At 44.2% G+C, this 27941-nt stretch overlaps 1 protein-coding gene across 1 annotated transcript in view; it reads right to left on the reverse strand.

The window, feature by feature from the left end:
* SLC16A2 (solute carrier family 16 member 2) overlaps positions 1–15255 on the reverse strand; it is a 135818-nt gene extending 120563 nt beyond the window's left edge. The window contains exon 1 of the mRNA XM_055563588.1: positions 14634–15255. Coding sequence (XP_055419563.1) covers positions 14634–15255 — 622 coding nt within the window. The remainder of the gene's footprint in view (positions 1–14633) is intronic.
* Between the last annotated feature and the right edge of the window lie 12686 nt (positions 15256–27941).

The following is a 27941-nucleotide window of genomic DNA, read 5'->3' on the forward strand; positions in this document are numbered from 1 at the left end:
TACAAAGAAAAAAAAAAAACAAAAAGCAGAGACCTTACTTTGCTGACAAAGGTCCGTCTTGTCAAAGCTATGGTTTTTTCAATTAGTCATGTATGGATGTGAGAGCTGGACAATAATAAAGGCTGAGCACCAAAGAATTGATGCTTTTGAACTGTGGTGTTGGATAAGACTCTTGAGAGTCCCTTGGACAGCAGGGAGACCAAACCATTCAGTCCTAAAGGAAATCAACCCCAAATATTCATTGGAAGGACTGATGCTGAAGCTCCAATTCTTTGGCCACCTGATGTTAAGAACCGACTCACTGGAAAAGAGCTAGATGCTCAGAAAGATTGAAGGCAGGAGGAGAAGGGGACAATGGAGGATGAGATGGTTAGATGGCATCACCAACTCAATGGACATGACTTTGCGCAAACTCTGGCAGATGATGAAGGACAGGGAAGCCTGCCATGCTGCAGTCAATGGGGTCATAAAGAGTCAGACAATGACTGAGTGACTGAACAACAACATAAAAGGCAAAGTGGAGGATAATGTGAATTACAGGTTACCACTGTACTTTTAATATAGGGTATACACATACATACACAATTGTTTGTACATATACAGAATATCTTTGGAAGAACACCCCAGATATCATTAGTAGCCTCTAGGGAGGGGAACAAGGTAGCTGTAAGGTAATGTAGCTTCCCTGATAGCTCAGTTGGTAAAGAATCTGCCTGCAATGTAGGAGACCCCAGTTTGATTCCTGGGTCAGGAAGATCCACTGGATAAAGGATAGGCTACCCACTCCAGTATTCTTAGGCTTCCCTTGTGGCTCAGCTGGTAAAGAATCTGCCTGCAATGTGGGAGACCTGGGTTCAATCCCTGAGTTTGGAAGACCCCCTGGAGAAGGGAAAGGCTACCCACTCCAGTATTCAGGCCTAGAGAATTCCATGGACTGTATAGTCCATGGGGTTGCAGAGAGTTGGACACAACTGAGCGACTTTCACTTTTAAGATAATGTAGCAGGGAGACTTTTCACCATCCCACCTCTTGAATTTTGTCTCATATTAAGTAAATGAAATTACACCTATTACAACACAATACAGTCTCTTTATGCAACATAGTGCCTGTGGATTGACTTTAGAAAAGTTCAGGGAGACATAAAGTGGGCAGTATGCCAGTGATTGAACTGAGGAACTCCCAAGGTGCCAGGAGCATTACTTCTTACACCCATCCCCAACTACTCTTATAAACCAACCTTGACTACAATCATCTACCTGTAATACTGACTGAGGTTACATCTTTCCAGATGTCAGTTCTCCTATAAAATGGGAACCAGATAGATAGGAATGGGTAGTCTCTAAAATGCCTTTCAACTCACATGTTTAAATAACTGAAAATCAAGATGGCAAGTCTTAGTATATTTGAAATCTTGTCTCAAAGAAGGACTTGAGAATTTAGTTTTGTTGTTTACAACAACAACAACAAAAGAGAAATATTTTCATCGTGAGATGGTATAAATATTTGCCTACTAAATGGTCTTAATGGAAGTTCCTAAGTAGTCACTAAAATGCTGCTCAAAACTGCTATTGCAGGCCTCTTCCAGGCTTCTGGCCTTCTGTGGCCTCTGTTCTCTGGGGCTATCCTGTTTAGAACATAAGGAAATTGGCCCACTCAAAAACTGAATACAAAGGAGCAAGGTCCCTTCTTTGCTTAATGTCCCCTGGCCCAGACCTTCTGACCCTAAATATCCCTTTCCTTCTTTTCACTACCTGCAGGAGAACAGAGGCTCTGTGAGAGACCCTCGGGAGGAAATGACACCCTAACTCCACCCACCATCTGCCCCCAATGCCTAGTAATCCTTATTAAAAAAAAAGAAAAAGAAAAAGAAAAAAGTCAGTCCTTGACTCAAAGGGAGGTTTGTGAGCTCCTGCCAAGAACTGTAAATATTTCAACATGCCTTGTTTCCTTGAATGTATATGGCCTGGGATCTGGCCCCTCCTCTCCCTGGGCTCCTAGAGAACTAAGGAACAAAGGAAACATGGCCAGTGGCCAATCCTTAGCTATGAGACACCCGGGTAAAATTGCAGAAGAATACAGACAGGAGATGGAGACAAGATGGAGTGGGGAGGGGTTGATTCCTCTCCCAGAAATATTTAGAGAAAGGTGTAACAACTCACTTTCTAGGAGCTGGAAAAGGCTACTGGATGATGATGATGATGATAATGATAATAATAATACCAACCTCTTCACAACTGACAAATACCACTCACATACAGAATCTCATATGCTCCTTCACAGTCTTATAAAAGTAAATACTATCAATCTCACTATGAAGATGAGAACACCGAAGCCTTGAAAGTTTATGTGGCATTCAGGCTAACCAACTGAAAAGAGACAGTTTCTCTGGCCCATTTTGGACCCAATGACCCGTGACTCTAGGTAGAGTAAAATGAGTGGTTAGAAGAGTATACCACATATCACAAGACTGTCAGACTTTTGTTTACTAAGCCCTTTCATGGTCATCTCATATATCCCTTAATCATAAGGATGCCCGGAGGCTAAAGGAATGGAAAACTCTGTAGTAGTCGTTCTTGGTACCTGGCCCCTCTCATCTTTAGATGTATTAAATGATATCTGGATTCATACTCCCTAGGTTCAAATATTAGCTCTGCCATTATTTGCTATATGAGCTGAAGCAAGCTACTTAATTTCTATGCATCTGTCTCTACCTGTGAAATGGAGGAAATAATAGTACCTACCTCATAGAGCTGTTCAGAATTGAAATCAGTTGTACATGTAAAGTGCTTAATATAATATCTAGCACAGAATTGGGCTTCCCCTGTGGCTCAGCTGGCAAAGAATCTGCCTGCAATGTGGGAGACCTGGGTTCGATCCCTGGGCTGGGGAGAAGGGAAAGGCTACCCACTCCAATATTCTGGCTGGAGAATTCCATGGACTGCATAGTCCATGGGGTCTCAAAGAAGCACAGAATTAATTGATAAATGCTAAATAAAAGTTATCAATTACTATTATTATTATCAGCGTGCTTGATGGAAGAAGCTAAATGTCAAAGAAATTTCACACTGTGAAAGAGCAGATACCACTAGGCTGTGTGCTTTGTTACTTTTTCCCTCATAAGAAAGGTTTATAGGGAGTCATCTCCATACTTATACCCAGTCCTCTTGGAATCAGTGGCAACCACACATGAAGGGCATGAGTGGTGAACAGAAGAATAGTTCTTTTCCTTGTAAGAAGCTCAGTAACCTAAACAAATGACTAAAATTGTAACCTGAATCTCATAGGCATCATATTCTAAGCAACTGTGCTAATTGGCCCAGACAGATATCACACACCCAGCTATACACATGCACCCACAGGTCTGGACACATGGGCACATGTACATACCCTTCTAGCCTGGGTCAGAAGGTGGGTGGACAGAGCCACAGGATAAGTTGGACAAGAGATTCTGTGGGGACTGCTGGTTTAATGACATTTCCTTTTTTCCCTTCAGTTGCAGGGAAACAACTAACCTTGGAGTTTCATTTCCTCCCTCTCCATCCTCACTAAAAGCACTTTAAAGTCTAGTGTGTTTGTCTCATCCCTCCTCCAACTCCTCTACAATCAATTCTGTAGTATCTTTTTTTTTTTTTTTTTTTTGCAAGAAGAGAGATTAATAGGGGATCAAAATAGAGTGGAGATTTCTATTTTATTCAGAACCCCTCAGGCTACTAAAAACCAATCTGAAGTCTCTAGAAGTTCAGTAGGCTCAGTAATTGAGGGACAATGAGAGTGCAGATTTGAAGAGAAAGGGTGCAACTGATCAGGACATTTGTTGAATACTATTGAGTAAGACCTGCTACAATACTATCTCTTTGACTGGGGTCCCAGGGCTGTGGATCTTACTGCAAAAATCCAGAGGCGATAACTTCTACACTCTTGAGTGTTCCATAGGAAGTCGCTCTTCCCTCAGAAAGTGGAGAGTAAGAGAGAGGGGAAAGGGGGAAAGAGACACTTCCACAGGGTGTGTGGGAATGGGCCTGAGATCCAGTCTGGAGTAAGGACTATACAACATCTGAAACCCTAGTTGTTCCTCTAATTGAGTGAGGGAAAGAAAGAAGAAAGAACAATACTAGGAGCAAAAGGATGGCATATCAAACAGAGGTATTACAAATGCCCTATGAAAATAGGAGGAGCCAAGAAAATATACGGTTGGGATAGCCATTTTTATCCCTTCTTCTACCAACCCCAGAAAAAGCAAACAAGAGAACAGAGAAGGGCAAGACTACTAGGGTAAAAAAGCATGTACTTCCTCAAGCCACCCAAGCAGGCCACATTCTCCACCCACAGATAAGTGTCAAGTGATTTCATATTAGTAATCGCAATACCTCGACTTCAAGGCAAATGATTAAACATCCCTAGGCTTAGTCCTCTCTCACCCTTAAAATGGGAGAGGGCTGGAGTATCCTAAACCCTCTTCCCAATAAATTTTGAATGGGATGCAGGATAAGGGGAGGATGGAAGCAGAAAGAAATTTATATAAATGTTTCCAAGCACTACTATAGGGGAGTTGCAAAGAATCCATGCCAAGAGGTACAATCTAGGCTGACCATATTCTCTCCATCACTCCTCCTTAACAAGTTTTCTCAGTCTGGGCCCTTTGTACTAGTCTCACACAAACCCTACAGAAGCTTCTGTTACATTAAAACCTAATTCCATAAGCAGACGAGAAAAGACTTTTTCAGGCAGAATACTCATAATCCATGGCTTGAGGTGTAGAGTACGTGTATGTGTATGTGTGTGTATGCATGAACATTTTATGAAAAAAGTGTTTTCTCTAAGGTTTACTCATTCAGTCCCAGGTGAGACAGTTCCTTTCAAAACAGGAAATCCCACTCCATCTTTCACACAATATGAAAAGAGTAAATGATTCTTTTTTTTTTTTCCAAAATGCAAAATAGGACTTCCCTGGTAGTCCGGTGGTTAAGAAGCTGGAGGCCAATGCAGGGGACACAGGTTTGATCTCTGGTCTGGGAAGGTCCCACATGCCCCGAGGCCACTAAGCCTGAGCTGCAACTGCTGAGCCCATGGGCCTAGAGTCTGTCTTTCACAACAAGAGAAGCCACCACAATGAGAAGCCCATGCAGCGCAACTAGAGAAAGCCCTGGCATAGCAACGGAGACCCAGCACAGTCAAAAACAAAATCTTAAAAAATGCAACAAAACAAAAAGATGCTGATGGGAAAAGTGACACACTCTCTTGGGAAACTGGTCTGCTGAAAATGTACAGATGACATCCTTTATATGTTTCTGCAAATGCTGACAGTCCATCTGCTTATTTACTCTTCATGGCACTGGAGGAAATATTTCCAAAGCAAGTATAAATTCAGAAAAAAGAAAAGAGAGAGCTCTGTGCCTGCTACTTCAGTAGTCACTCTCAGTAAACCCTGAGTGAAACTGAAGTTGCTCAGAAATTAGGAATAATGAATATGGCCTTCTCTAGGATGACAAGCAGCAGCTCTCGCACACCCAGTACCAGGCAGCAGCCCTTAGCTAGCTGTAAGGATGCCCTGTCTGAAGTCCCCTAAAGGAAACCACTTTATTGAATTTATAAATCTTGGTTTACTCTTCTATCCTGAAGTAACAGCAAACCAAGGTCATACTAACGATGCATTTCTGAGAAATGAGAATGAGCTGTAGAAAATTAAGTTTCAGGAGAGGGGTCCAAACTGAGGCTTAAGGGAATGCTTTCAGTTTAATGCTTTATAGGAATAGGCTCAAATGCTGGGAAACGGCAGCATACAGAACCACTCTGCTGGCCTGCAGCAGGCCAAGTTGAGAGAATTCTTTTGCAGGTCCAATTCTTTGCTAAGCAAGACATTCTGGGGGAAGCAGTTGTGAATCTGAAGTTACCATTACATACTGTGTTTTTTTAAGTGGGTCTTTTCAACCAATATTGGTACATATGAGTAGCATATGTACATACAACATGGAGAAATGCTGTCTGTATAGCTTTTCTTTGCTTTCCCAATCTCCTCCCAACCCATTCAAACCCCCATTCAGGAAGATTAGCATATTTCCATTTGTTTGAATGAGTCAAAGTTTATGCCAAGTGAATAGTAAAGAATAAAATATCATATAATTTTAGAAGGATAGAACAGAAGAGCTAAGAAGTTCATCTAGTATTCATCTAGTCAAACCCTTTCACTTTACAACTAGATAAACAGAAGTACAGAGAGGTAAAGTGACTACTCAAAGTCACAGAGCAAGTCAGGGGCACAAGTTGTCTAACTCCTAGTCACTGCCCAGCTGGTATTACTGAGATCACCAACCCATTAGGATCCAGATTTAGACTTAGAATGAGCACTTGAGGTCACAAGCCAGGGATCTAACTTCAATTAGCCACTCCAGCTCAAACAAGCACCCCCCGGTCGGCTTCCAAATACCCCCAACCTCTCTTCCTCATCCCCTCCAGTATGAGTCAGGGTCTCAGTTTGGGACCCAGTTTGATTGGAGAGGAGTCAGAGGATTGGCTTGAAAGATGTCTGGCCCTGTGTCCCAAAGCTCCATAGCAGGCTCTGAGCCAACCTTCTATGGCTGACCAAGGTTGGTTCTCTGAGCCAACCTCTGTCTTCTATGGACAGTAGGCAAAGGCCTTCAGCCAAAGGCAGGACATTGGCACATTTGCTTGAAAGATACCTGGCTTCCAAAGTCAGCAATTTAGTGGTCATCCCAGTGAAACACTGAACTAAGCAATGAAAGCTTCTAAAACAAGGAAGAGAAAGATAGCCTAAATTACCCCTGGTCTCACCTATCTTTGGGACTCTTTGCTCAAAGACAGAATGTATCATTTATCCCGTGCCTAGAAAATTCTGTCTCCATCAGAGTGACCCATGAGCATGAACTATCTTGTACCCAATAATGAACCTTCCTGACCATTATTACCCCTTTCTCTGGGTGGTGAGAGACATCCCCCCACCCCTACCTGGGAGACTACAAGGGTCATGCTTATAAACTGCCAAGGAAAAGATGCCTCCCATCATGTTTTATGACTCAGTGCTAGATTGGAAGTCAAGGTGGAAAGTACAGGGTGCTGAGCTTACTCTAGGGCATGTCCAAAAAGACCTAAGCTTGGAGCCAGTGTTAACAACTCTGACTTGTTCTGCCTTGTCTTCTGGACCCCCAACCCTAACCTGCCTCTGATTGAACTCATTTTAGGGTTCTGAGGCCTGCAACCAATGCTACCTTGCTCTTTCTTCCCCCCCAAAGTCTCCATTCTCATATCAGGCGGGCATTACAGACTTCCATCAAATTGTTGGGTTGCCCCTGTCTTATATGCTGCTTGGTCTGGGTTAGGGGAACTCACAAATTTCCCACAAGCTCTACAAAAAGTATAGGCTCATTTCTCTCTTGATCTTTTCCTTTTTCCCCTAAATCAGACCTTGGTCACTTGCCTTTATCTCAAGGACTTTTTGCCTGCCGGTCCTCACAGGCTTAGGACCCAGGGAAAGCTGGTTTCCTTTTCAAAATAGGTGAAGAGAAAGGACAAGATACACTGTCACCACAGAACTGTAGGCACCACAGAGTTCACAAAGACTGGACATTGCATGCTCTAGAATGCCCTGAATTCCACTTTCCTTACACTTTCTATGACTTTTTCCCATGCCCAGAGACCACTATGATGTGGAGTTAGCCCCTAAACACCAAAACAACCTTTTTTGGAGGGCACCTTCATAATAGTCCCAATCATCTGCAGAACCTTAGGCCCATTAAGCCGATCAGCACAGCTTTAGGGCTGTGAAGATATTCAGTTCAGTTCAGCTCAGTCACACAGTCATGTCTGACTCTTTACGACCCCATGGACTACAGCATACCAGGCCTATCTGTCCATTACCAACTCCCTGAGTTTACTCAAACTCATGTCCATTGAGTCGGTGATGCCATCCAACCATCTCATCTGCTGCCGTCCCCTTCTCCTCCCACCTTCAATCTTTCTGAGCATCAGGGTATTTGCAAATGAGTCAGCTCTTCACATCAGGTGGCCAAAGTATAGGAGTTTCAGCTTCAACATAGGTCCTTCCAATGAATATTAAAGACTGATTTCCTTTAGGATGGACTGGTTGTATCTCCTTGCTGTCCAAGGGACTCTCAAGAGTCTTTTCCAACACCACAGTTCAAAAGCATCAATTCTTCGGTGCTCAGTTTTCTTTATAGTCCAACTCTCATATCCATACATGACTGCTGGAAAAACCATAGCCTTGACTAGGCAGACCTTTGTTGGCAAAGGAATATTTCTGCTTTTTAATATGCTGTCTAGTTTGGTCATAACTTTCCTTCCAAGGAGTAAGCGTCTTTTAATTTCATGCCTGCAGTCACTATCTGCAGTGATTTTGGAGCCAAAATAAATAAGATCTGCCACTATTCCTCATCTATTTGCCATGAAGTGATGGGACCAGATGCCATGATCTTAGTTTTCTGAATGTTGAGCTTTAAGCCAACTTTTTAACTCTCCTCTTCACTCTCACTCTACTCTGGTTCCAAATAGGAAAGGGAGTACGTCAAGGCTGTATATTGTCATCCTGCTTATTTAACTTATATTCAGAGTACATCATGAGAAATGCTGGGCTGGAGGAAGCACAAGCTGGAATCAAGATTGCTGGGAGAAATATATCAATAACCTTAGATATGCAGATGATACCACCCTTATGGCAGAAAGTGAAGAGCAAAAGAGCCTCTTGATGAAAATGAAAGAGGAGAGTGAAAAACTTGGCTTGAAGCTCAATGTTCAGAAAACTAAGATAATGGCATCCAGTCCCATCACTTCATGGCAAAGATGGGGAAACAGCGGAAACAGTGACAGACTATTTTTCTGGGCTCCAAAATCACTGCAGATGGTGATTGCAGCCTTAAAATTAAAAGACGCTCACTCATTGGAAGGAAAGTTATGACTAACCTAGACAGCATATTGAAAAGCAGAGACATTACTTTGCCAACAAAGGTCCGTCTAGTCAAGGCTATGGTTTTTCCAGTGGTCATGTATGGATGTGAGAGTTGGACTATAAAGAAAGCTGAGCACCGAAGAATTGATGCTTTTGAACTGTGGTGTTGGAAAAGACTCTTGAGAGTCCCTTGGACAGCAAGGAAATCCAACCAGTGCATCCTCAAGGAGATCAGTCCTGGGTGTTCATTGGGAGGACTGATGGTAAAGCTGAAACTCCAATACTTTGGCCACCTGATGTGAAGAGCTGACTCATTTGAAAAGACCCTGATGCTGGGAAATATTGAGAGCAGGAGGAGAAGGGGACAACAGAGGATGAGATGGTTGGATGGCATCGCTAACTCAATGGACATGGGTTTGGGTGGACTCCGGGTGTTGGTGATGGACAGGGAGGCCTGGCGTGCTGTGGTTCATGGGGTCGCAAAGAGTCAGACATGACTGAGTGACTGAACTGAACTGAACTGAACTCTGTATATAAGTTAAATAAACAGGGTGACAATATATAGCCTTGATGTACTCCTTTTCCTATTTGGAACCAGTCTGTTGTTCCATGTCCAGTTCTAACTGTTGCTTCCTGGCCTGCATATAGGTTTCTCAAGAGGCAGGTCAGGTGGTCTGGTATTCCCATCTCTTTCAGAATTTTCCAGTTTATTGTGATCCACACAGTCAAAGGCTTTGGCATAGTCAATAAAGCAGAAATAGATGTTTTTCTGGAACTCTCTTGCTTTTTCAATGATCCAGCAAATGTTGGCAATTTGATCTCTGGTTCCTCTGCCTTTTCTAAAACCAGCTTGAACATCTGGAAGTTCACAGTTCATGTATTGTTGAAGCCTGGCTTGGAGAATTTTGAGCATTACTTTACTAGCATGTGAGATGAGTGCAATTGTGTGGTAGTTTGGGCATTCTTTGGCATTGTCTTTCTTTGGGATTGGAATGAAAACTGACCTTTTCCAGTCCTGTGGCCACTGCTGAGATTTCCAAATTTGCTGGCATATTGAGTGCAGCACTTTCACAGCATCATCTTTCAGGATTTGAAATAGTTCAACTGGAATTCCATCACTCCACTAGCTTTGTTCATAGTGATGCTTTGTAAGGCCCACTTGACTTCACATTCCAGGATGTCTGGCTCTAGGTGAGTGATGAGACCACCGTGATTATCTGGGTCATGAAGATCTTTTTTGTACAGTTTTCTGTGTATTCTTGCCACCTCTTCTTAATATCTTCTGCTTCTGTTAGGTTCATACCATTTCTGTCCTTTATTGAGCCCATCTTTGCATGAAATGTTCCCTTGGTATCTCTAATTTTCTTGAAGAGATCTCTAGTCTTTCCTGTTATATTGCTTTCCTCTATTTCTTTGCACTGATTGCCGAGGAAGGCTTTCTTATCTCTCCTTGCTATTCTTTGGAACTCTGCATTCAAATGGGTATATCTTTCCTTTTCTCCTTTGCTTTTCACTTCTCTTCTTTTCTCAGCTATTTGTAAGGCCTCCTTAGACAGTCATTTTGCTTTTTTGCCTTTCTTCTTGGGGATGGTCTTGATTGCTGTCTCCTGTACAATGTCACAAACCTCTGTCCATAGTTCATCAGGCATTCTGTCTATCAGATCTAGTCCCTTAAATCTATTTTTCACTTTCACTGTATAATCGTAAGGGATTTTATTCAGGTCATACATGAATGGTCTAGTGGTTTTCTCTACTTTCTTCAGTGTAAGTCTGAATTTGGTGATAAGGAGTTCATGATCTGAGCCAGTCAGCTCCCAGTCTTGTTTTTGCTGACTGTATAGAGCTTCTCCATCTTTGGCTGCAAAGAACATAATCAATCTGATTTCGTGTTGGCCATCTGGTGATGTCTATGTATTGAGTCTTCTCTTGTGTTGTTGGAAGAGGGTTTTTGCTATGACCAGTGTGTTCTCTTGGCAAAACTCTATTAGCCTTTGCCCTGCTTCATTCTGTACTCCAAGGCCAAATTTGCCTGTTACTCCAGGTGTTTCTTGACTTCCTGCTTTTGCATTCCAGTCCCCTATAATGAAAAGGACGTCTTTTTTGGGTGTTAGTTCTAAAAGGTCTTGGAGGTCTTCCTAGAACCGTTCAACTTCAGCTTCTTCAGCATTACTAGTTGGGCATAGACTTGGATTACCGTGATATTGAATGGTTTGCCTTGGAAATGATCAGAGATCATTCTGTCGTTTTTGAGATTGCACCTAAGTACTGCATTTCAGATTCTTTCCTTGACTATGATGGCTACTTCATTTCTTCTAAGGGATTCTTGCCCACAGTAGTAGATATAATGGTCATCTGAGTTAAATTCACCCATTCCAGTCCATTTTAGTTTGCTGATTCCTAAAATGTTGACATTCACTCTTGCCATCTTCAGTTTGACCACTTCCAATTTACCTTGATTCATGTATCTAACATTCCAGGTTCCTATGCAATATTGCTCTTTACAGCATTGGACCTTGCTTCCATCACCAGTCACATCCACAACAGGGTGTTGTTTTTGCTTTGGCTCCATCTCTTAATTCTTTCTGGAGTTATTCCTCCACTGACCTCCAGTAGCATATTGGGAACCTAACAACCTGGGGAGTTCATCTTTCAGTGTCCTATCTTTTTGCCTTTTCATACTATTCATGGGGTTCTCAAGGCAAGAATACTGAAGTGGTTTGCCATTCCCTTCTCCAGTGGACCACATTTTGTCAGAACTCTCCACCATGATCCATCTGTCTAGGGTGGCCCTACATGGCATGGCTCATAGTTTCATTGAGTTAGACAAGGCTGTGGTCCATATGATTAGATTGGTTAGTTTTCTGTGATTGTGGTTTTCAGTCTGTCTGCCCTCTGATGGAGAAAGATAAGAGGCTTATGGAAGCTTCCTGATGGTAGAGACTGACTGAGGGGGAAACTGGGTCTTGTTCTGATGCGCGGGGCCATAGGCCTAGCCAAAGAGAATTTGGGCTGTGGGGGTGCTTCCAAATATTTAATTCATAGATTTCTAGAGATGGAATGCATGTCAGACATTAATAGAAATAGACAATGCACCAACCTGCTTGATTGTATGGGTGTACATTCCATGTTCCCCAGAATGGCTATTAGGCAAACACTGGCTAACAAAGATCTCAGCAAGCTTCTACTGGCTTCTTCTATCCCTTTGAGACACCAGTAATGTGGCACAGGTAGCTGAGAAATTCTGAGTAAACTGCAGAAAGTGTAGGGAGGCAGAGACATATTTGGAATCTCAGGACCTAAATGGCTGCTTGGGAAAGTTGAGGGGCTCAAGAAGGGTAGTGGTGAGGATAAGATTTTCTAGGAACTAAGGAAAGTAGTGGGGGGCTCCTGACATTTTAAAAATAAAAACTGAGGTGCTCCCCAGAGCCTCTAGTATCAAAAAGAATTTTCATGAATTCAAGACACACACAGCAAGGACCCAAGCCAAAGTAGTTTGAGACCCTAGGGATATACCAAATTCCTTTCCATCCTTTCCTGACCCATACTCACCATAATTTAAACAAGTAACCCCAGCCCCTCAATGGACCTAGTCTGTGTCAGAGTACACGCCAGCCACACCTCTGTACAGCTCACTGCCACCCCCACCTCCCAGTTTCACTGTGAGGTCTTGACCGGAAAGTCACAGCCAGCCCTCCCCCTGAGTCCCCTATGATCACCTACTTTGAAGTTTGTTCCCCAGCAGTGAACCTCTTCCTGGTAAAATAGTGGTTTTTCCAAGTTTTATTTCACACTCCCAAGGCCCCCGCTCTAGGCCTGCTCACTCACATGAATGCCAGGGTCTAAATTCAGCCCATTCCCCACGACCTCGCGTGAAGTTTTCCCCAGACTTTACCACTGACCTAAAAGGCCAACAGCCCGTCTTTAACCACAGGGCAGTGCTCAGCAGGTGCCCTAAAAGGTAATCTAGGCAAAAGCCAGAGACCCTACCTTGGCTGCCTTCCCAAGAGCCCCTGAACTGCATCAAAGCAAGGAAAACGTAGTCCCAGGGGTGAGTGTGGTAGTGACCTTCTGCCCAGATGTTCCACACAGTCAGGAACCCCCTCCACTCAGGCATCAATGCAGCCTGGGAAGTCCTGTGACTGCCTTGTACAGCCATTCACACGCACTCAAACTTTCAAGTGGGGCCTGCACATTAGGATGCCAATGGGTCACAAGTCCAGGGGCACCAAGAGTCCCAGAACCTCTTTAAGGGCAGCCCAGTGAATCTGCAAAGTAAAAAACAAGAGAGTCCTTGATTGAGAGCAGTAGGAGAGGCTCTCCAAGGGCTCAGAGAATCCACAGGTGGATGCCCACAGAATTCAAGGTTTCTATTTACTAAATAATCCCCAGTGCTCCTCAGAGAGCAGCAGAAGTGTGTGTGTTTGGGGGTGGGGAGAGGAGGGAACCCTTCAGTCCCAAGGCAACACATTCTGAGCTGCGTTTTTAAAAGCCACGTATTCTAAGCTTTGAACTTGTGACAGGTCTAGAGTGGAGCTGTCCTGAGGAGCCACAAGAGGGAGTGAGCCTTGAGGAAGGCATCCCAAGCCCTTCAGCTCGCTCCTGAGACTCCTTATCAAAACGGCTTACGGGCTTCACCGGCGGCTTGCTGAGAAAGCCGGATGGCTACTTTAACTTCTCTGAGTCCACTGGCAGGCTCAGTGGGAGGAGCGCACAATCCTGTGGTCCTGCAGCCTGCTTTGAACAGCGAGAGCTATGCCCCCAGCCCTGTTTGTCTTAGGGAAGAAGACCAAGTCAGCACCACCCGAAGGCAGGAGGGGTGGAGGCCGGCTTTCTGGCTAAAGACTAACGAGGCACCCCGCGGATAGCGAAGAGGCGCGAGGCGCCAGGGAGGGCAAGGCTGAGGTTGGAGGCGGTGCAAAGTGAGTCTCAGGGCCCAGTCTGCCAGCCGCCTCACGCCTCTCTGGAGACTGCCTCCCTGCCTGGTTTGGGGTTCAGCTCAGAGGGCACAGAGATCCGCTCGCTCCCTCAGTGTGGCAGAGGACAGCCCGCCCTGTTAGGCAGTAATCACTGCGGGCAAATAGACGCGCGCACACCTCGCCACTCGCACTTCTTCCTTCCCTTCCTCTCTCTCCAACAGATACACACGCCTGCCATGTGTTTGACTCTTCGCTCAGTCATCAGGATTCCTAAAGTGCTTTTGACAGAAAACACCTCCACTTCCTGTACAGAAACAGAGGCTGCTGCGGACATCTGAGGTACTGTATTTCTCTCAAAGTCCTCCCAACCTTCCAACTCTCTCCTCTCTCCATGGCCTCATACTTCGCCTCCCCCCTCCCCCCGAAAACAAAACAAAACAACAACAATAACAAAAACCTTTCTGCAAATATTTCCCCCCTGTACAGACGCTCAGAGTACTTTAAACAAACCCGAAGGGTGCGTCTGGATATGTACCAGAACAAAAAAGTTCATTCTTTGTGTATGATCAACGAAGGTCCCAGGTCCCACCCCCCGGGATTTCTTGCAGCTAGTCTCCACAGCCGAGGCTGCCCAGAGCCAGGCAACCCGCGCCCTAGCAGCGCTAAGGGCTAGGGGTAACTGCGATAAGTCCAAGCGGCGCACTATAGAGGGGCGCTTCGGGCCAGGAGATATGAGATCTGCAGCAGCCGAACGAACACCCTTGCCTAGAACGCCAGGTGGGGCGCGCGGGGCCGCTCACCTGCTTGGAACTCCACTTGGCGATTTTTCTCTCTTTCCTCCTGCAGCAGCATGGAGTAAAGAATCCCGAAGGAGTTCTGGATGCCGAAGATGGAGCCGTTGCACCAGGTGGCAGCGAAGACCACCATCCAGCCGAAGCCACCTTCGGGGGGCTGGAAGCCACGCGCGGTGCCGCGGGTCTCCACCGTGGGTGTAGGGTCGGGTTCGTGCATCGGCTCAGGCTCAAACTCCAGCTCCGGCAGCGGTGCAGGGTCCGGTAGGGGCTGGGGCTCCGGCTGAGGTTCTGGCTGGGGCTCGGGTGGGGGCACTGGCACTGGCTCCGGCTCCGGCTCGGGGCTACCCACTGGCTCCTGCTGTTCCTGGTCTGCCTCCCGCCAGGGCCCTTTAGCTTCCTCGCTCGCCGGGCTTTGCAGCGCCATCGCGGCCGGGGGACTGTGGCTGCTCGGGCCGGAGGAGCCGCTCTGTGGCTGGTACTTGTTTCTGCTGCTGCTGCTCCAAGCGCTGCTGCTGCTGCCTCCTCCTCCCGGCTCCGCGCCCCAGCTGGCCAGCCTGTCCCGAGACAGACGGTCCCTCGAGCCCTCTACTCCTCCTCCCCCGTCCAATCCCCCTCCTCCTCTCCCCATGTCATCTCTCTCCTCCCCCTCCTCCTCCTCCTCTCCCTCCCCCTCAACCTCTTCCTCCGTCAACAGGCAGCCCTACAGCCTCGCTCTTCTCTCCAGCCCTTCCTCCTCCTCCTCACACTTGCCTACCTCCTCCTCAATTCGCCACTGCCTTCCTCAACTCCCTTTCCGAACTACTGAATCCCGTTCTCCTAGTCCAGAAGCCCAGTAGAGGGATAGTTAAAATGGAAAAACGAGAGCATAAACTATCCTGTTCTCCTTCCCTCTCCTCCCTGCAGGCTCCAAACGAGCATTGATCAACCCAGAATCCCCAGGGAAGACCCCGCCTATCCTTTACTCCCACTCTCTCTCCTTCCTCACCAGTAGCCTGGAACTAGGGTCTCCCCAGGGACCCCAGGACGAGAGATGGCCCCTAAGAACCCCATCTCGCCCTCAGTAATCCCTATGTACCCCCTTTGGGCTTAAGGGGGACTTGGAGGACACAGCCCAAGCTCAGACAGACGGTGGGCACAGTTTTCTCGAGCTCAGGAGCTCAGCCCCCACCCACAGTCCTGCGCAACAGCCCCCCCACCCCAGTCTCTCCCCCTCCGCCCCCGCCCTTCCCGGCAAATCCCTGGCGGGGCACGGATGGGAGGAGGCGGCCCGGCAGCGAGGCCCGCCCCTCCGGGCAGTCAATCAGGGCTTTGTTTGCGCCAACCTGGAGCCCAGAGGAGCCGTAGAGGGCCGGGTCTGGGCCGGGGGCCGGGCCAGGTAGGGAGGGAGGTTCAGTGGCACCGGAGGGGGCCGGGCCCAGGCGGGGCACGAGACGGAGCTCAGCGCTGGCTTCTCTAGGCTCTCTGTCCCGCATTGGAGAAGTAGGAGTTGGGGCCAGGTCGAGCCGCCAGTTTGGGCAAGGGCCGCTCTGCCCTCAACATCCCGGCTGGGCTGGTCCCTCGGGTCTCCGCCGCGGCTTTTCGGGCTCTCGAGAACTCGGCCGAGCCGCTAGCTGAGGGATGTCTTCCCAGCACCCACCGCGCCCTTCCGCCCACCTCTGGCATAGAGACACCAGAGTCCCGCTGAAAGTCCGAGACTAAGGCCCTAGCCCTGCGAGGGAAAGGGAGAGTTTGCTCCCTAGAGAATGAGCGGGTCCCGGTATGCGGGAGGGGTGATCTGCCCCGCGGGTGGCTGGGCTCCCTGCCGGAGTGCACGGCTGTTTCCAGCCTCGGCCCTCGGGGCCGGCCCCAGCGATCCCGGGAAACTCTGCTTCCCCTAAGGGCCCGCGCGTCTAATGCACTAATCAAGAATTCGTGGTGTGGTTACCAAGCTACTTCGCTCCCCACCAGCGGGCGGGCAAGCGCTAAGCCCTTTATACCCAGCATCTCATTAACCTTCTTGTTGGGTGAAAAGACTGCACGGCAGGTGAAAATGCAGCTCAGGGTTGCACCAGATGCCCAGGAACATAGTCAATAAGCAGCTGAAGGCGGGGTGAGCTGAGCGGGAGGATAGAGGTGTCCCAGGTAGCTTGCCATGCCATGAGAGGAAAAAGCCAAATTCACAAATCATGGGGCCTCCACCAGTCAGCAAAGCAGTCATTGCTAGAGGAATAGAGCACGTTCCTTACTGCCTGGAGGTGAGTGTTTTTATCGCCTGCTTTTTCCAGGCCAGAAGATTGAGGATTAAGGAAATGTTTATTAGTCTAAGGTCATGGGACAAGTCAAATACAAGCTGAAATTCAAGGCAAAGTCTCGACCTCCCTGAGCTTCACAACAGGCCACTGGGGAGGTACTCCCCGGGAGAGGGACAGAGGAAGGAAAGGCAGGATGTGGTTGAGTTATCACAGTAGGCTTCCGGAGGAGGTAGTGGCTTAGATGGCCCTTGAATCTTGAGAAGGATTTTAACAGGGTGGGGATGGAGGTTGGGTGTCCCTACCTAAAAGGGACAAAGTAAAGAGGCATGAAGAATTCTACTCATAGAAAGAGGTAAATGAAAGCTAATCAGGCCAAAAAGTTAATATGTATACTGCTTCTCCCAGGAAACGTTTGCATTTTAATAAAAATCCTCAATGCTTCAGTCATGAGGAGTGACGAATCATGGACGTTATGGGTACTGGTGCTTAAGATTTGATTTTTTAGTCAGCAGTCTTACAGGACCAACTATTGCCCTAGTGGAACACGAGCCTTGGCTTCCATTTGCAGGGAACTTGATTAAAATGCTGAAAAGGGTTATTTCCAAACCCAGAACCAGGAATAGACCCTGGAGTCTTGTAGCCCATGTCAGACTCCTGTCTAAATTCTGTTCTCATTTGAATGGTTTTGTTTTTTTGTTGTTGTTTTTTTTTAAGATCACTGGAGTGGGGGTTGTGATGACACTAAGAAGCTCTTGTGAACCTAGAACTATGCTAGCCCTTTACAAAAATGATCTCATATGACCTTCATAACAATGCTATCAGATTGAAATGATTTGTCCCTGTCTCACAAGTGAGGAAGCAAGTGAGGAAACCTCTTCAGTCAATTTTTTAAGTCTACAAAGCCATCAAGAGGTTAGAACAGGAATCTTAACTCATTTGTATGAGCTTCACATTATGTGCTCCATCCAAAAGACAAGATGATGTAGCCACCATCTTACCATTCTCAAAACACATGCAGTGCCTACCATTTATCCCCTCTTTAGAAGGTAATGGTAGAGCACTGGAATCTGGAGACCTGGATTCTAATCATGATTCTATCATTGTAAACTTGTGTAATCCTAAGCAAGTTGTTTTCCCTTTCCGAGCTTCAGTTTATCTGCAAAATGGAGTTAATACCCACATCACAAAGTTGTTAAATAGCATACTGAGAAGTATTAGGTTTTATTTTGCATATACAAGAGAGCCAGTGAAGATTATTGAGTAGGCAACTAATATCAGATCTGCATTTTAGGGGAAAATCCATGGTGACAGTGTAAAAAGTTACTGTGACTTGGAAAGATAAGAGGTAAGGAAACCAAGCAATGAACCAGGTAATAAAAAGTTTATGATCTGAAATAGGGCACTGACTAGGAATGAGGACAAAGGGATGGCTCTGTGAACTATTGTTATGGTAAAGTTGACAGAATAGATTTGGATAGTAAGAGAAAAAGAAGAAGCAAAGATGACCCTGACATTTCCTTCTTTTTTGAGTGAAGGAAAGGATGATAGTAGTGTTAGTGATGGAGAAGGCAATGGCACCCCACTCCAGTACTCTTGCCTGGAAAATCCCATGGATGGAGGAGCCTGATGGGCTGCAGTCCATGGGGTTGCTAAGAGTCGGACACGACTGAGCGACTTCACTTTCACTTTTCACTTTGATGCATTGGAGAAGGAGAATCCCAGGGATGGGGGAGCCTGGTGGGCTGCCATCTATGGAGTCACACAGAGTCAGACACGACTGAAGCGACTTAGCAGTAGCAGCAGTGTTAGTGAAGATTGGAAGTTAAGAGCCAAATCAGATCTGAAGGTGCCTGTGGCTTTCTGTCTCTTCTTCTAAACAATCCTGTCAATTACAACTTTAAAATACAATTTTAATCATGACACTTCTCTGTTTTAAAAACTTTCAGTGATTCTCTCTTTGAGTTAAGTTTAAATTCCTCAACTAGGCATAAAAGTCCTTTATGCTTTGGGACCAGCCACAATTATTCAGCAAGTGTTTACTGAGAGCCTCTGTGTGTCAGACTATAGTATATACCAAGGACACAAAAAGACCTGGTACTTGTCTCTGAGACATTCACATTCAACCTGTCTAGTAGCTCCACTCTTTAACATTTTCTCCCTTTCCCTTTCTCCCATTCATGGCAGACCCCAAACATACTAGATTATCCATCATTCCATGACATATGGACACCTGCTCTTCTCTCATCCCTCACCACCCATTTTCCTCACTATCCTCCAGTCGAGATTCTATGCCTTTCATGAATCTCCAGAGTGGGTTCAACAAAGTATATAAGAGGGTTAGTCTTAAACTGGGGAGATATGCCTCTTGCCTTTGTCATACCATTCGGTCATTCATTTCACAAATAGTTATTAAGCAAGTACTATGTGCCAGTCACTAAGTCAAGCCCAGGAACATACAATGGTCCTTGTCCTCTTGAGGAAAAGGAAAGAGAAGGATGTAAAGGATGAGACAAGGTTGAGAGTGAGGTGACAGAAGTAGAGTTAAGGTCTCAAGATGAATGAAGTTTTCTCTACAAATTTCTAAATCAGACTTGGTTGACAGACATCATCAATAGGAACAAATCATTAGAGAGCACCTACTGTGTGTTGTTGCTGTTGTTCAGTTGTGTCTGACTCTGTGACCCCATGAACTGCAGCACACCAGGCTTCCCTGTCCTTCACCATCTCCTGGAGCTTGCTCAAACTCATGTCCATTGAGTCGGTGATGCCATCCAACCATCTCATCCTCTGTCATCCCCTTTTCATTCAATTTGGCTTATGCTCTTGAGAAGTGAGTGTGGCCCCTGTAAACTCTCTAAATTATTTTACTTATCTATCTGTGGATCTTAGAAAACCCCAATGGATGTCTCTGATTTACACTCCAAGGGAAAGAACATACTCTATTTCTGTCTCTAACAGAATAACCCCACAATGGAACCATTCCAATTACTTATGTCCTTGATTAATCATACAAGTGGTGAAGCAAAGCAGTAGTTCCCTAACCTGGTTACACATTAGAATCACCTAGAGACTTATGTACAAGTACTGACTCCTGGGTCCCTCTCCACACTCGCTGAATCAAAGCTTCTGGGGATGGGAGCCAGGACTTCCCTGGTGGCTCAGACAGTTAAGCGTCTGTCTATAATGTGGGAGACCCGGGTTCGATCCCTGGGTTGGGAAGATCCCCTGGAGAAGGAAATGGCAGTACTATTGCCTGGAAAATCCCATGGACAGAGGATCCTGGTAGGCTACAGTCCCTGGGGTTGCAAAGAGTCAGACACGACCGAGTGACTTCACTTTCACTTTCCAGTAATATTACTGCACTGCCAGGTTTTGAAACCACTAGACCAAAGCATTAATAACCACAATTTTAGATCTCAAAGACTAGTACAATTTCTCTAAAATTTCTCCCAAAACTTTGGGGATCAACATAAAGATGTCAACTTTTAATATTGTCTTGTAAGGGCATGTATCATCACTATCATATTATTGTAATAATGTCTTAATACTGACATATAGAAAATGTAGTAAGGGCATAGTCTTTTACTGAGGAAAATCTTTCTCAAGAAAGATCAGTTGACAACAAGTTTTGTAGTGTCAGCAGACTGATGAAAATGTCACAGACTGCCATGGGTCTGCAGATTATTGCTTGGGATTCGCTGGACCAGATGACCTCTGAAAGCCCTTTATCCCTGACGTTCTCAATTTCAGGCCAAAGGTACTTGCTTGCATTGGGCCTCTATTTTTTTTCAATAGAAGTCTCAGGCTGAATAAAACTCAATAGGTCATTCTATCATCCCTCTGTCCTGTGCCTAAATCATCCTAACTACTTGAGAATGAATGACATATTGAGAACTTTCTCAAGAAGCCTGTGTGCATGCTCAGTCGCTTGAGTCATATTCGACTTTCTGCAACCCTCTGGACTGTAGTCCATCAGGCTCCTCTGTCCATGGGATTCTCCAGGCAAGAATACTGGATTGGGTTGCCATGCCCTGCTCTGGGGGATCTTCCCATCCCAGGAATCAAACCTGCATCTTCTGCATCTTCTGCATTGCAGGCAGATTCTTTACCCACTGAGCCACCTGGGAAGCCCTTCTCAAGAGGAGTACATAATTTTTCCTTCCTTTGTTCACTTTTCTTTATTTATCTCTATAAGGGTAACTGAAGAGTTCTGATGACACGGCACCACCTTGTATCTGACAGCCAAGTAAGATTGATTGTGAAAAGGAGCCAGGATGCTTGTAGTGGCAAAAGAAATGGTGATGGCAAAAGAAGTCCAAAGGCAAAGAAGACTTAGGTTTTGTTGTCCAGAATCAGGAAAGAGTACTGATGGAAATCCTTATTACTGGGAAAGGAAATTGAATGTTGACACCTCCTAGGAGCCACAGTGGAGGCATGGAAGGAAAAAGATATTGGATGTAGCCTGATTTCAGTTTGAGCCAGCAGGCTATTCATAATAATAGGTACATTAAAAACAAATCAATTGACCATATGCATGAAGCCTGCTTCCTGAATGCCAAGGAAGCAATTCTGCTCAATCGTTGGTCTATTATTAGAGCAGGCATAGAGGAGAAAGATGACAGAAGCAGCCGGAGCTTTATGGAGAACAATAAGATGGGATTTAACCCTCTGAGAGCTAGTACAGAGCAGCAAAGCTTGAAGTGAGAGAAAGGGTGAAATGGATTGGTTTATTGATCATATCCAAGGTAGAAATGGAATGGGTTTTAAAAAAGCCTTTTGTTAATTATTTTTTTCATTTATTCAAGAGTATTTATTGAGAATCTCTGTGTGTGTGTGCACGCATGCATGCTCAGTTGCTCAGTTGTGTCCAACTTTTGTGACTCCATGGATTGTAGCCTGCCAAGGTCCTCTGTCCATGGAATTTTTCAGGCAAGAATATTGGAGTGGGGTGCCATTTCCTTCAGGGATTTTCCTAGGTATCAAACCTGTCTCTCTTGCATCTCCTGCATTGGCAGGCGGGTTCTCTACCACTGCATCACCTGGGAAGCCTAACTGAGAGCCTACCATCTTCTAAACATTATGCTAAATCTTGGCTAAAAGATTCCCATCCTGAGGAGTGGCTCCCTTGTGGGACTGAAACAGAAGTGTCTCAGGTATATGGTTACAATACAGTGTAAGGATGAGCCTTGCCCTTTATATTGGTTTCCTCTCCTAGTCTGTGACCTCCTTGAGCATAGGATCAGCATTATTTATCTTTATATCCTTAGGATTTAACACAAATGCCTGATACAAACAGGGTACAATTAATTAATTAATTAAACTATTTAGTGTAACAAAGCCCATACAGTAAGTACCCTACATACAAACCTTCGAATTGCGAACTTTCAAAGATGTGAATGTGTATTCCAACAACGTTAGGTGTGAGTGAAATTGCAGCTTTCCTTCCATCTCCTATTGCTGACAGTCCTTCAGCTCTACCATCTCCCACCTCTTCTCCCTCTTCCAGTCAGTAACTCTTCTTGCCTGTTCACCTGATGCCAGCCACTGTATGCCAGCCATTGTACTGTACTACTGTACTTTTCAAAGTACTGCACTGTAAGGTTAAAAAAGTTTTCTGTATTTTTTATGTTTGTTTTTTTATGTATTATTTGTTTGAAAAGTATTATAAACCTATTACAGTACAGTGCTAGATAGCTGATTGTGTTAGTTGGAAACCTAGGCTCACTTTGTTAGACCTATGAACAAATTGGGCTTATGAACATGCTCTTGGAACAGAACTCATTTGTATGTAGGAGACTTACTATAAACAATAGAGAAGAGGCTTATTGTTAAGGTTTATTGTGAGGATGAGAAATAAAATATGGAAAGCAGCTGGCACAGCACCTGGAAATAAATGTTATCATGTAGTAAATGCTCAATAAATGTTAACAACAAGATGGTTTGCAGAATGCTTTCATTGGAAAAAGAAGAATACAACATAGTATGTTCTTTGGCATTGGTTCAACTCCAGAATCTAGAGCCTAGCTGTCAGAGCTGGAAGGTACTTCCACAAAATCCAGTCTCCTCATTATACAGATGGGAACATTGAAGCCTAAAGAAGCAGTAGGACTTACTTAAGGTGATATCTAAATTATCTAAGCTTTTCCTTCTAATTACTTGAAATCCTTGTGAACAGCAATATGACATACATACATATAAGGCAGGGGCATCATTTTACAGTTAACACAGGGAAAAGTTAAATCATTTACCCGAGGATCTATGATTCACACTGTGGCAGTCTAGCTCCAGAGTCTGTGATTTTTAATCACTAACACTTCTCTATCAGAGCACTTATGAAATTGTATTAAAATTATCCATTTAGCACATCTCCTCATTAGAACCTAAGTTCCTTAGGGATAAGAATGGTGTCTCACTTCCATTGTGGATAGGTATTCATTCACAAATATTTATTGAGCAACTATTATACAATCAGGAATTGCTAGCCTTAAGATCAAGCCATATATTTGAGGCCAGAATTATCTAGCTTTGTGGTACTGTTGGATTTTATTTCCCTTTTGTTATTTCCTTCCCTTTTCTAGTGTCTTGCTGAACATTTCAGTTTAGTCTCATCTGTTCTATGGGGCATGAAGTTCTGTGCCAGGCTTTGGATCAGACTATTAAAGGAGAATAAACAGTGAGAAACTTCAAGAAGAAAGTGTAGTGTCAGAGACATGTTGAGATATGGGAGTTCCTCATCACATCAAGAGGCTTCTTTTAGTAAAGTCTTTGGGGTATTACATTTGGCAGGTTTTTGTTTTGTTTTGTTCAATTTAAGAAGTGCTCTGGCTTTACAGGATCTTTTGTCTGCCCCATGCCCATTTGTCCTTCTAAGAATTCAGTCTAGCCAAAAAGGTAAGACAAACACATCCAGAAACATAACTCCCTTAACACCAGGTCAGTGGTAGAGACACTAACTGCTGAGGAGAGTATAGGAGGGCCAAATGGGGGAGACCTGGGTGGGGATAGGGTGGGGTTCAGGTTAGCAGTGGGAAGGCTTGGAGTAGACAAAGTGTGTCTGCATTCTCAGACATTTCCTGGTCCATTTCTTTGGGGTAGCTTTTCAGACTCTAAGATAGCCACAGACCTAAGGCCTTTAGAAACCCCAAGGCCCTTACACAGGAAATTTCTGGAGAGTAAGAGACAGAGGATGAAACAGTAGTGAGCATTAAGGCTAGAATCAAGTATCAGCAGCTGAGTTAGAGGAAAGTGACTGGTATGCTCTGGCCCAGGGGCCAAGTTTCAAGTCTAACTTGCTGATCTTGCAGGTAAAGAAGGCAAGTTAAATGGCAGGAAAAAATCATTCAAATGGAGCAGGGGCAAGGGTGCAAGGGGCAGGGGCAAGGGATTTGAGTGGAGGGGAAGGACAAAGAAGAAGAAGTTTATTTTTCTCCTTCAGTACATATTTACAGAGTTCCTTCTGTGCTCAATTAAACTCAGTTTCCCAAGGGCCTTTTTTTTGGATGGAGGAGAAGACAAAGAAGGAAGGGTATATTTTGTTGAATCTTTCTGAGACTTGGAGGTATTAATCCACTTGCCCAAGGTCATGCTGTAAGTGAGACCAGAAACATTCTTTCTTAGCTCTTAATCACAGAACATTTCTCCATGCCACACTACCTCTTATAATGTCATTTAACTCCTTAAAAATCTGAAATGATTCCTCACTGCCTAAAAATTAAAGTCCAGACTCCTGAGCTGCCCCACTGGGCCCCTCCGTATCTGGGGTCTGGTCAATTCTCTAATTTGTTTCTGAACCACTTCCCAGAGCTCTTTCCTTTCCACCAAATGCCTTTGTCTCCTTTTTCTCAACTCAACCCCCCAAAATTGAAATACATTTACCATGAACACCCGTATACTCATCACTGGATTCTACATTAACATTTTACTCTATTTGCTTTATCACATATCTATCTACCCAATTCTCTGTTGATCTATCAATCCATATTATTTTTAATGCATTTCAAAGTAAATTGAAGACATTAGTATACATTTTCCCCTCAATATTTCTGTATGTATATTATTAGAGTTCAATTTTCTTGCAGTTTTTTCCTTTTGGGGTAAAACTTACATGTAGTATAATACATAAACCTTAGGAAAACATTTGCTGAGTTTTGACAAGTACTAACCCAAACCCCTATCAAGAACATTACCATCACCCTGCAAACTTCCTTCATGGGCCTTCCCAGTCAAACACACCCCCTCTCACCCTCAAGAGAACCACCATGGATTAGTTGTGCCTTTTTAGAGACTCATATAAAAGGAATAATTCAGCTTGTAGGTTTGTGAACATAGTATCTTTCATAGCATAATGATTTGAGATTTAGCTGCATTGTGCTGGGTAGTATTCCACTGTATTTGTATTGTATTCACCAATTGATGGGCTTCTGGGTTGTTTCTAGCTTACAGCTTTTATGAAGAAGGCTGCTATGAATTATTTTTTCATGGCCATATTTTCATTTCTTTTGGGTAGATACCTAGAAGTGGAAATGTCAGGTCATAGAGTAAGATAGGTGTTCAACTATATAAGACACTGTGAGCACTGTGTCAGAATACATTGTTCCATTTTATACTACTACTACCAGCAGTGTGAGTTCCAGTTACTCCATATTCTCACCAGTGTTTGTTTTTTTCATTTTAAGTGAAATTAAATTAATTTCCCTTAAATTTTTTTCATTTTAAGTGAAATTAAATTAATTAATTAATTAACCTAATTTTCACTTAAATTTTTTCATTTTAAGTGAAAACTACTACTCATCTAGTTGATGAGTAGTGGTTTTAACTTGAAATTCCTTGATGACTAATGATGTTGAGTATTTTTTTTCATGTCCTTATTGGCTTTATCTTTTGTGAAGTGTATGTTCAAATATTTTTACATTCTTAATGCCAAATTTATGTATTTTTTAAAAAAAATTCTTTTATTTCTTGGCTGTGCCACGTGGCTCATGGAATCTTAGTTCCCCAACCAGGGATTGAATCTTGGCCACCACAGTGAAAGCGCCAAGTCCTAACCACTGGACTTTGAGAGAATTCCCTGTGTACTTTTAAATTAGATTGTCCATCTTTTATTATTGAGTTTTAGGAGAACTTTACATGGCCTGAATCCTTTGTCAGATGTATGTTTTGCAAATTTTTCTCCCAGTTTGATTACCAATTTTCTTGACAATGCCTTTTGATGAGTAGATGTTTTTAACTTCAACAAAATCTAATTTAGTCTCTTTTTTCTTGTTTAGGTATTCTTTCTGTGACTTGTTTAAGAAATCAATGCATGTCTGCAAGTCATATATATTCTCCTATGTTTTCCTCTGAAAGCTTTATGATTTCAGATAATGTGTACAGACACTCAGTCATGCCTGACTCTTTGCAACCCCATGGACTGCAGCCTACCAGGCTCCTCCGCCCATGGGATTTTCCAGGCAAGAGTACTGGAGTGGGTTGACATTTCCTTCTCCAATGCATGAAAGTGAAAAGTGAAAGTGAAGCTGCTCAGTCGTGTCCAGCTCTTCGTGACCCCATGGACTTCAGCCCACCAGGCTCCTCTGCCCATGGGATTTTCCAGGCAAGAGCACTGGAGTGGGGTGCCATTGACTTATGATCCATTTCAAATGAATATTTGTGTGTGATATGGATATCCTATTATTCTTATGCTATTGGAAAAACTTTCATTTCCTGCATTGGACTGTTTTGGTTTCTTCTCTTTTTACTATTAGCTCATCTGTGTAGAAAAGTGAATGTGTACATATCATTGGATTTCACAAATGGGACACTCCCATTTAACCAGCCCCCTTATCCCAGTAACTGTATCATTACTAGCAACCTAGATGCCCCCTTTGTACCTACTTAGAGTTACAACCTCTCCTTCTGCTGTGGTGGTAACCACTATCCTGATCTCTGTTAGCACAGATTAATTTTACCTAATTTTTATACTTTATATAAACAGAATCATACTTGTGTCTCTTTTGTGTCTAGCTTCATTCCTTCAATTCTATGTTTCTGAGAGTCATCAATTTTGAGTATAACCATAGTTCATTCACTTTCACTGCTGCATATTATTTTATTGAATGAATATACTACATGGACTGGGAAAAGTCAATCCTCATCCAAATCCCCAAGAAGGGTAGGACCAAAGAATATGCTAACTATCAGACAATTGCACACATCTCCCATGCTAGTAAGGTCATGCTTAAAATCTTGCATGCTAGGCTTCAGTATTATGCAAACCAAGAACTTCCAGATGTCCAAGCTGGGTTTAGAAAAGGAAGGTGAACTAGAGATCAAATTGCCAACATTTTCTGGATTATAGGAAAAGCAAGGGAATTTCAGAAAAATATCTATCTCTGTTTCATCGACTATGCTAAAGCCTTTTACTGTGTGGATTATGACAAACTGTGGAAAGCTTTTAGAAAGATGGGAATACCAACCGGACCATCTTACCTCTCTCCTGAGAAACCTGTATGTGGGTCAAAAAGCAACAGTTAGAACCCTGTATGGAACAACTGATTGGTTCAGGATTGAGAAAGGAGTATGACAGGGCTGTCCGCTGTCAGCCCGTTTGTTTAAGCTATGTGCTGAGCACATCATGAGAAATGCCAGGCTGGATGAGTTACAAGCTGGCATCAAGATAGGCAGGATAGGCATGAAGATAAACATCAACAACTTCAGATATGCAGATGATACCCCTCTAATGGCAAAAAGCGAAGAGGAACTAAAGACCTCTTGATGAGGGTGAAGGAGGAGAGTGAAAGAGCCGACTTAAGATTAAATATTAAAAAAAAAAATAAAAAAAAAACCTAAGATCATGGCATCCAGCCCCATTACTTCATGGCAAATAGAAGGGGAAAAGGTGGAAATAGTGACAGATTTCCTCTTCTTGGGCTCCAAAATCACTACAGATGATGACTGCAGCCATGAAATCAGAAGACGACTGCTTCTTGGCAGGAAAGCAATGACAAACCTAGACAGTGTGTTGAAAAGCAGAGACATTACTCTGTTGACAAAGGTCCGCTATGGTCTTCCCAGTGGTCATGTACAGTTGTGAGAGCTGGACCAC

The sequence above is a fragment of the Bubalus kerabau genome, chromosome X (genome assembly GCF_029407905.1).
Source record: "Bubalus kerabau isolate K-KA32 ecotype Philippines breed swamp buffalo chromosome X, PCC_UOA_SB_1v2, whole genome shotgun sequence".
Lineage (NCBI taxonomy): Eukaryota > Metazoa > Chordata > Mammalia > Artiodactyla > Bovidae > Bubalus > Bubalus kerabau.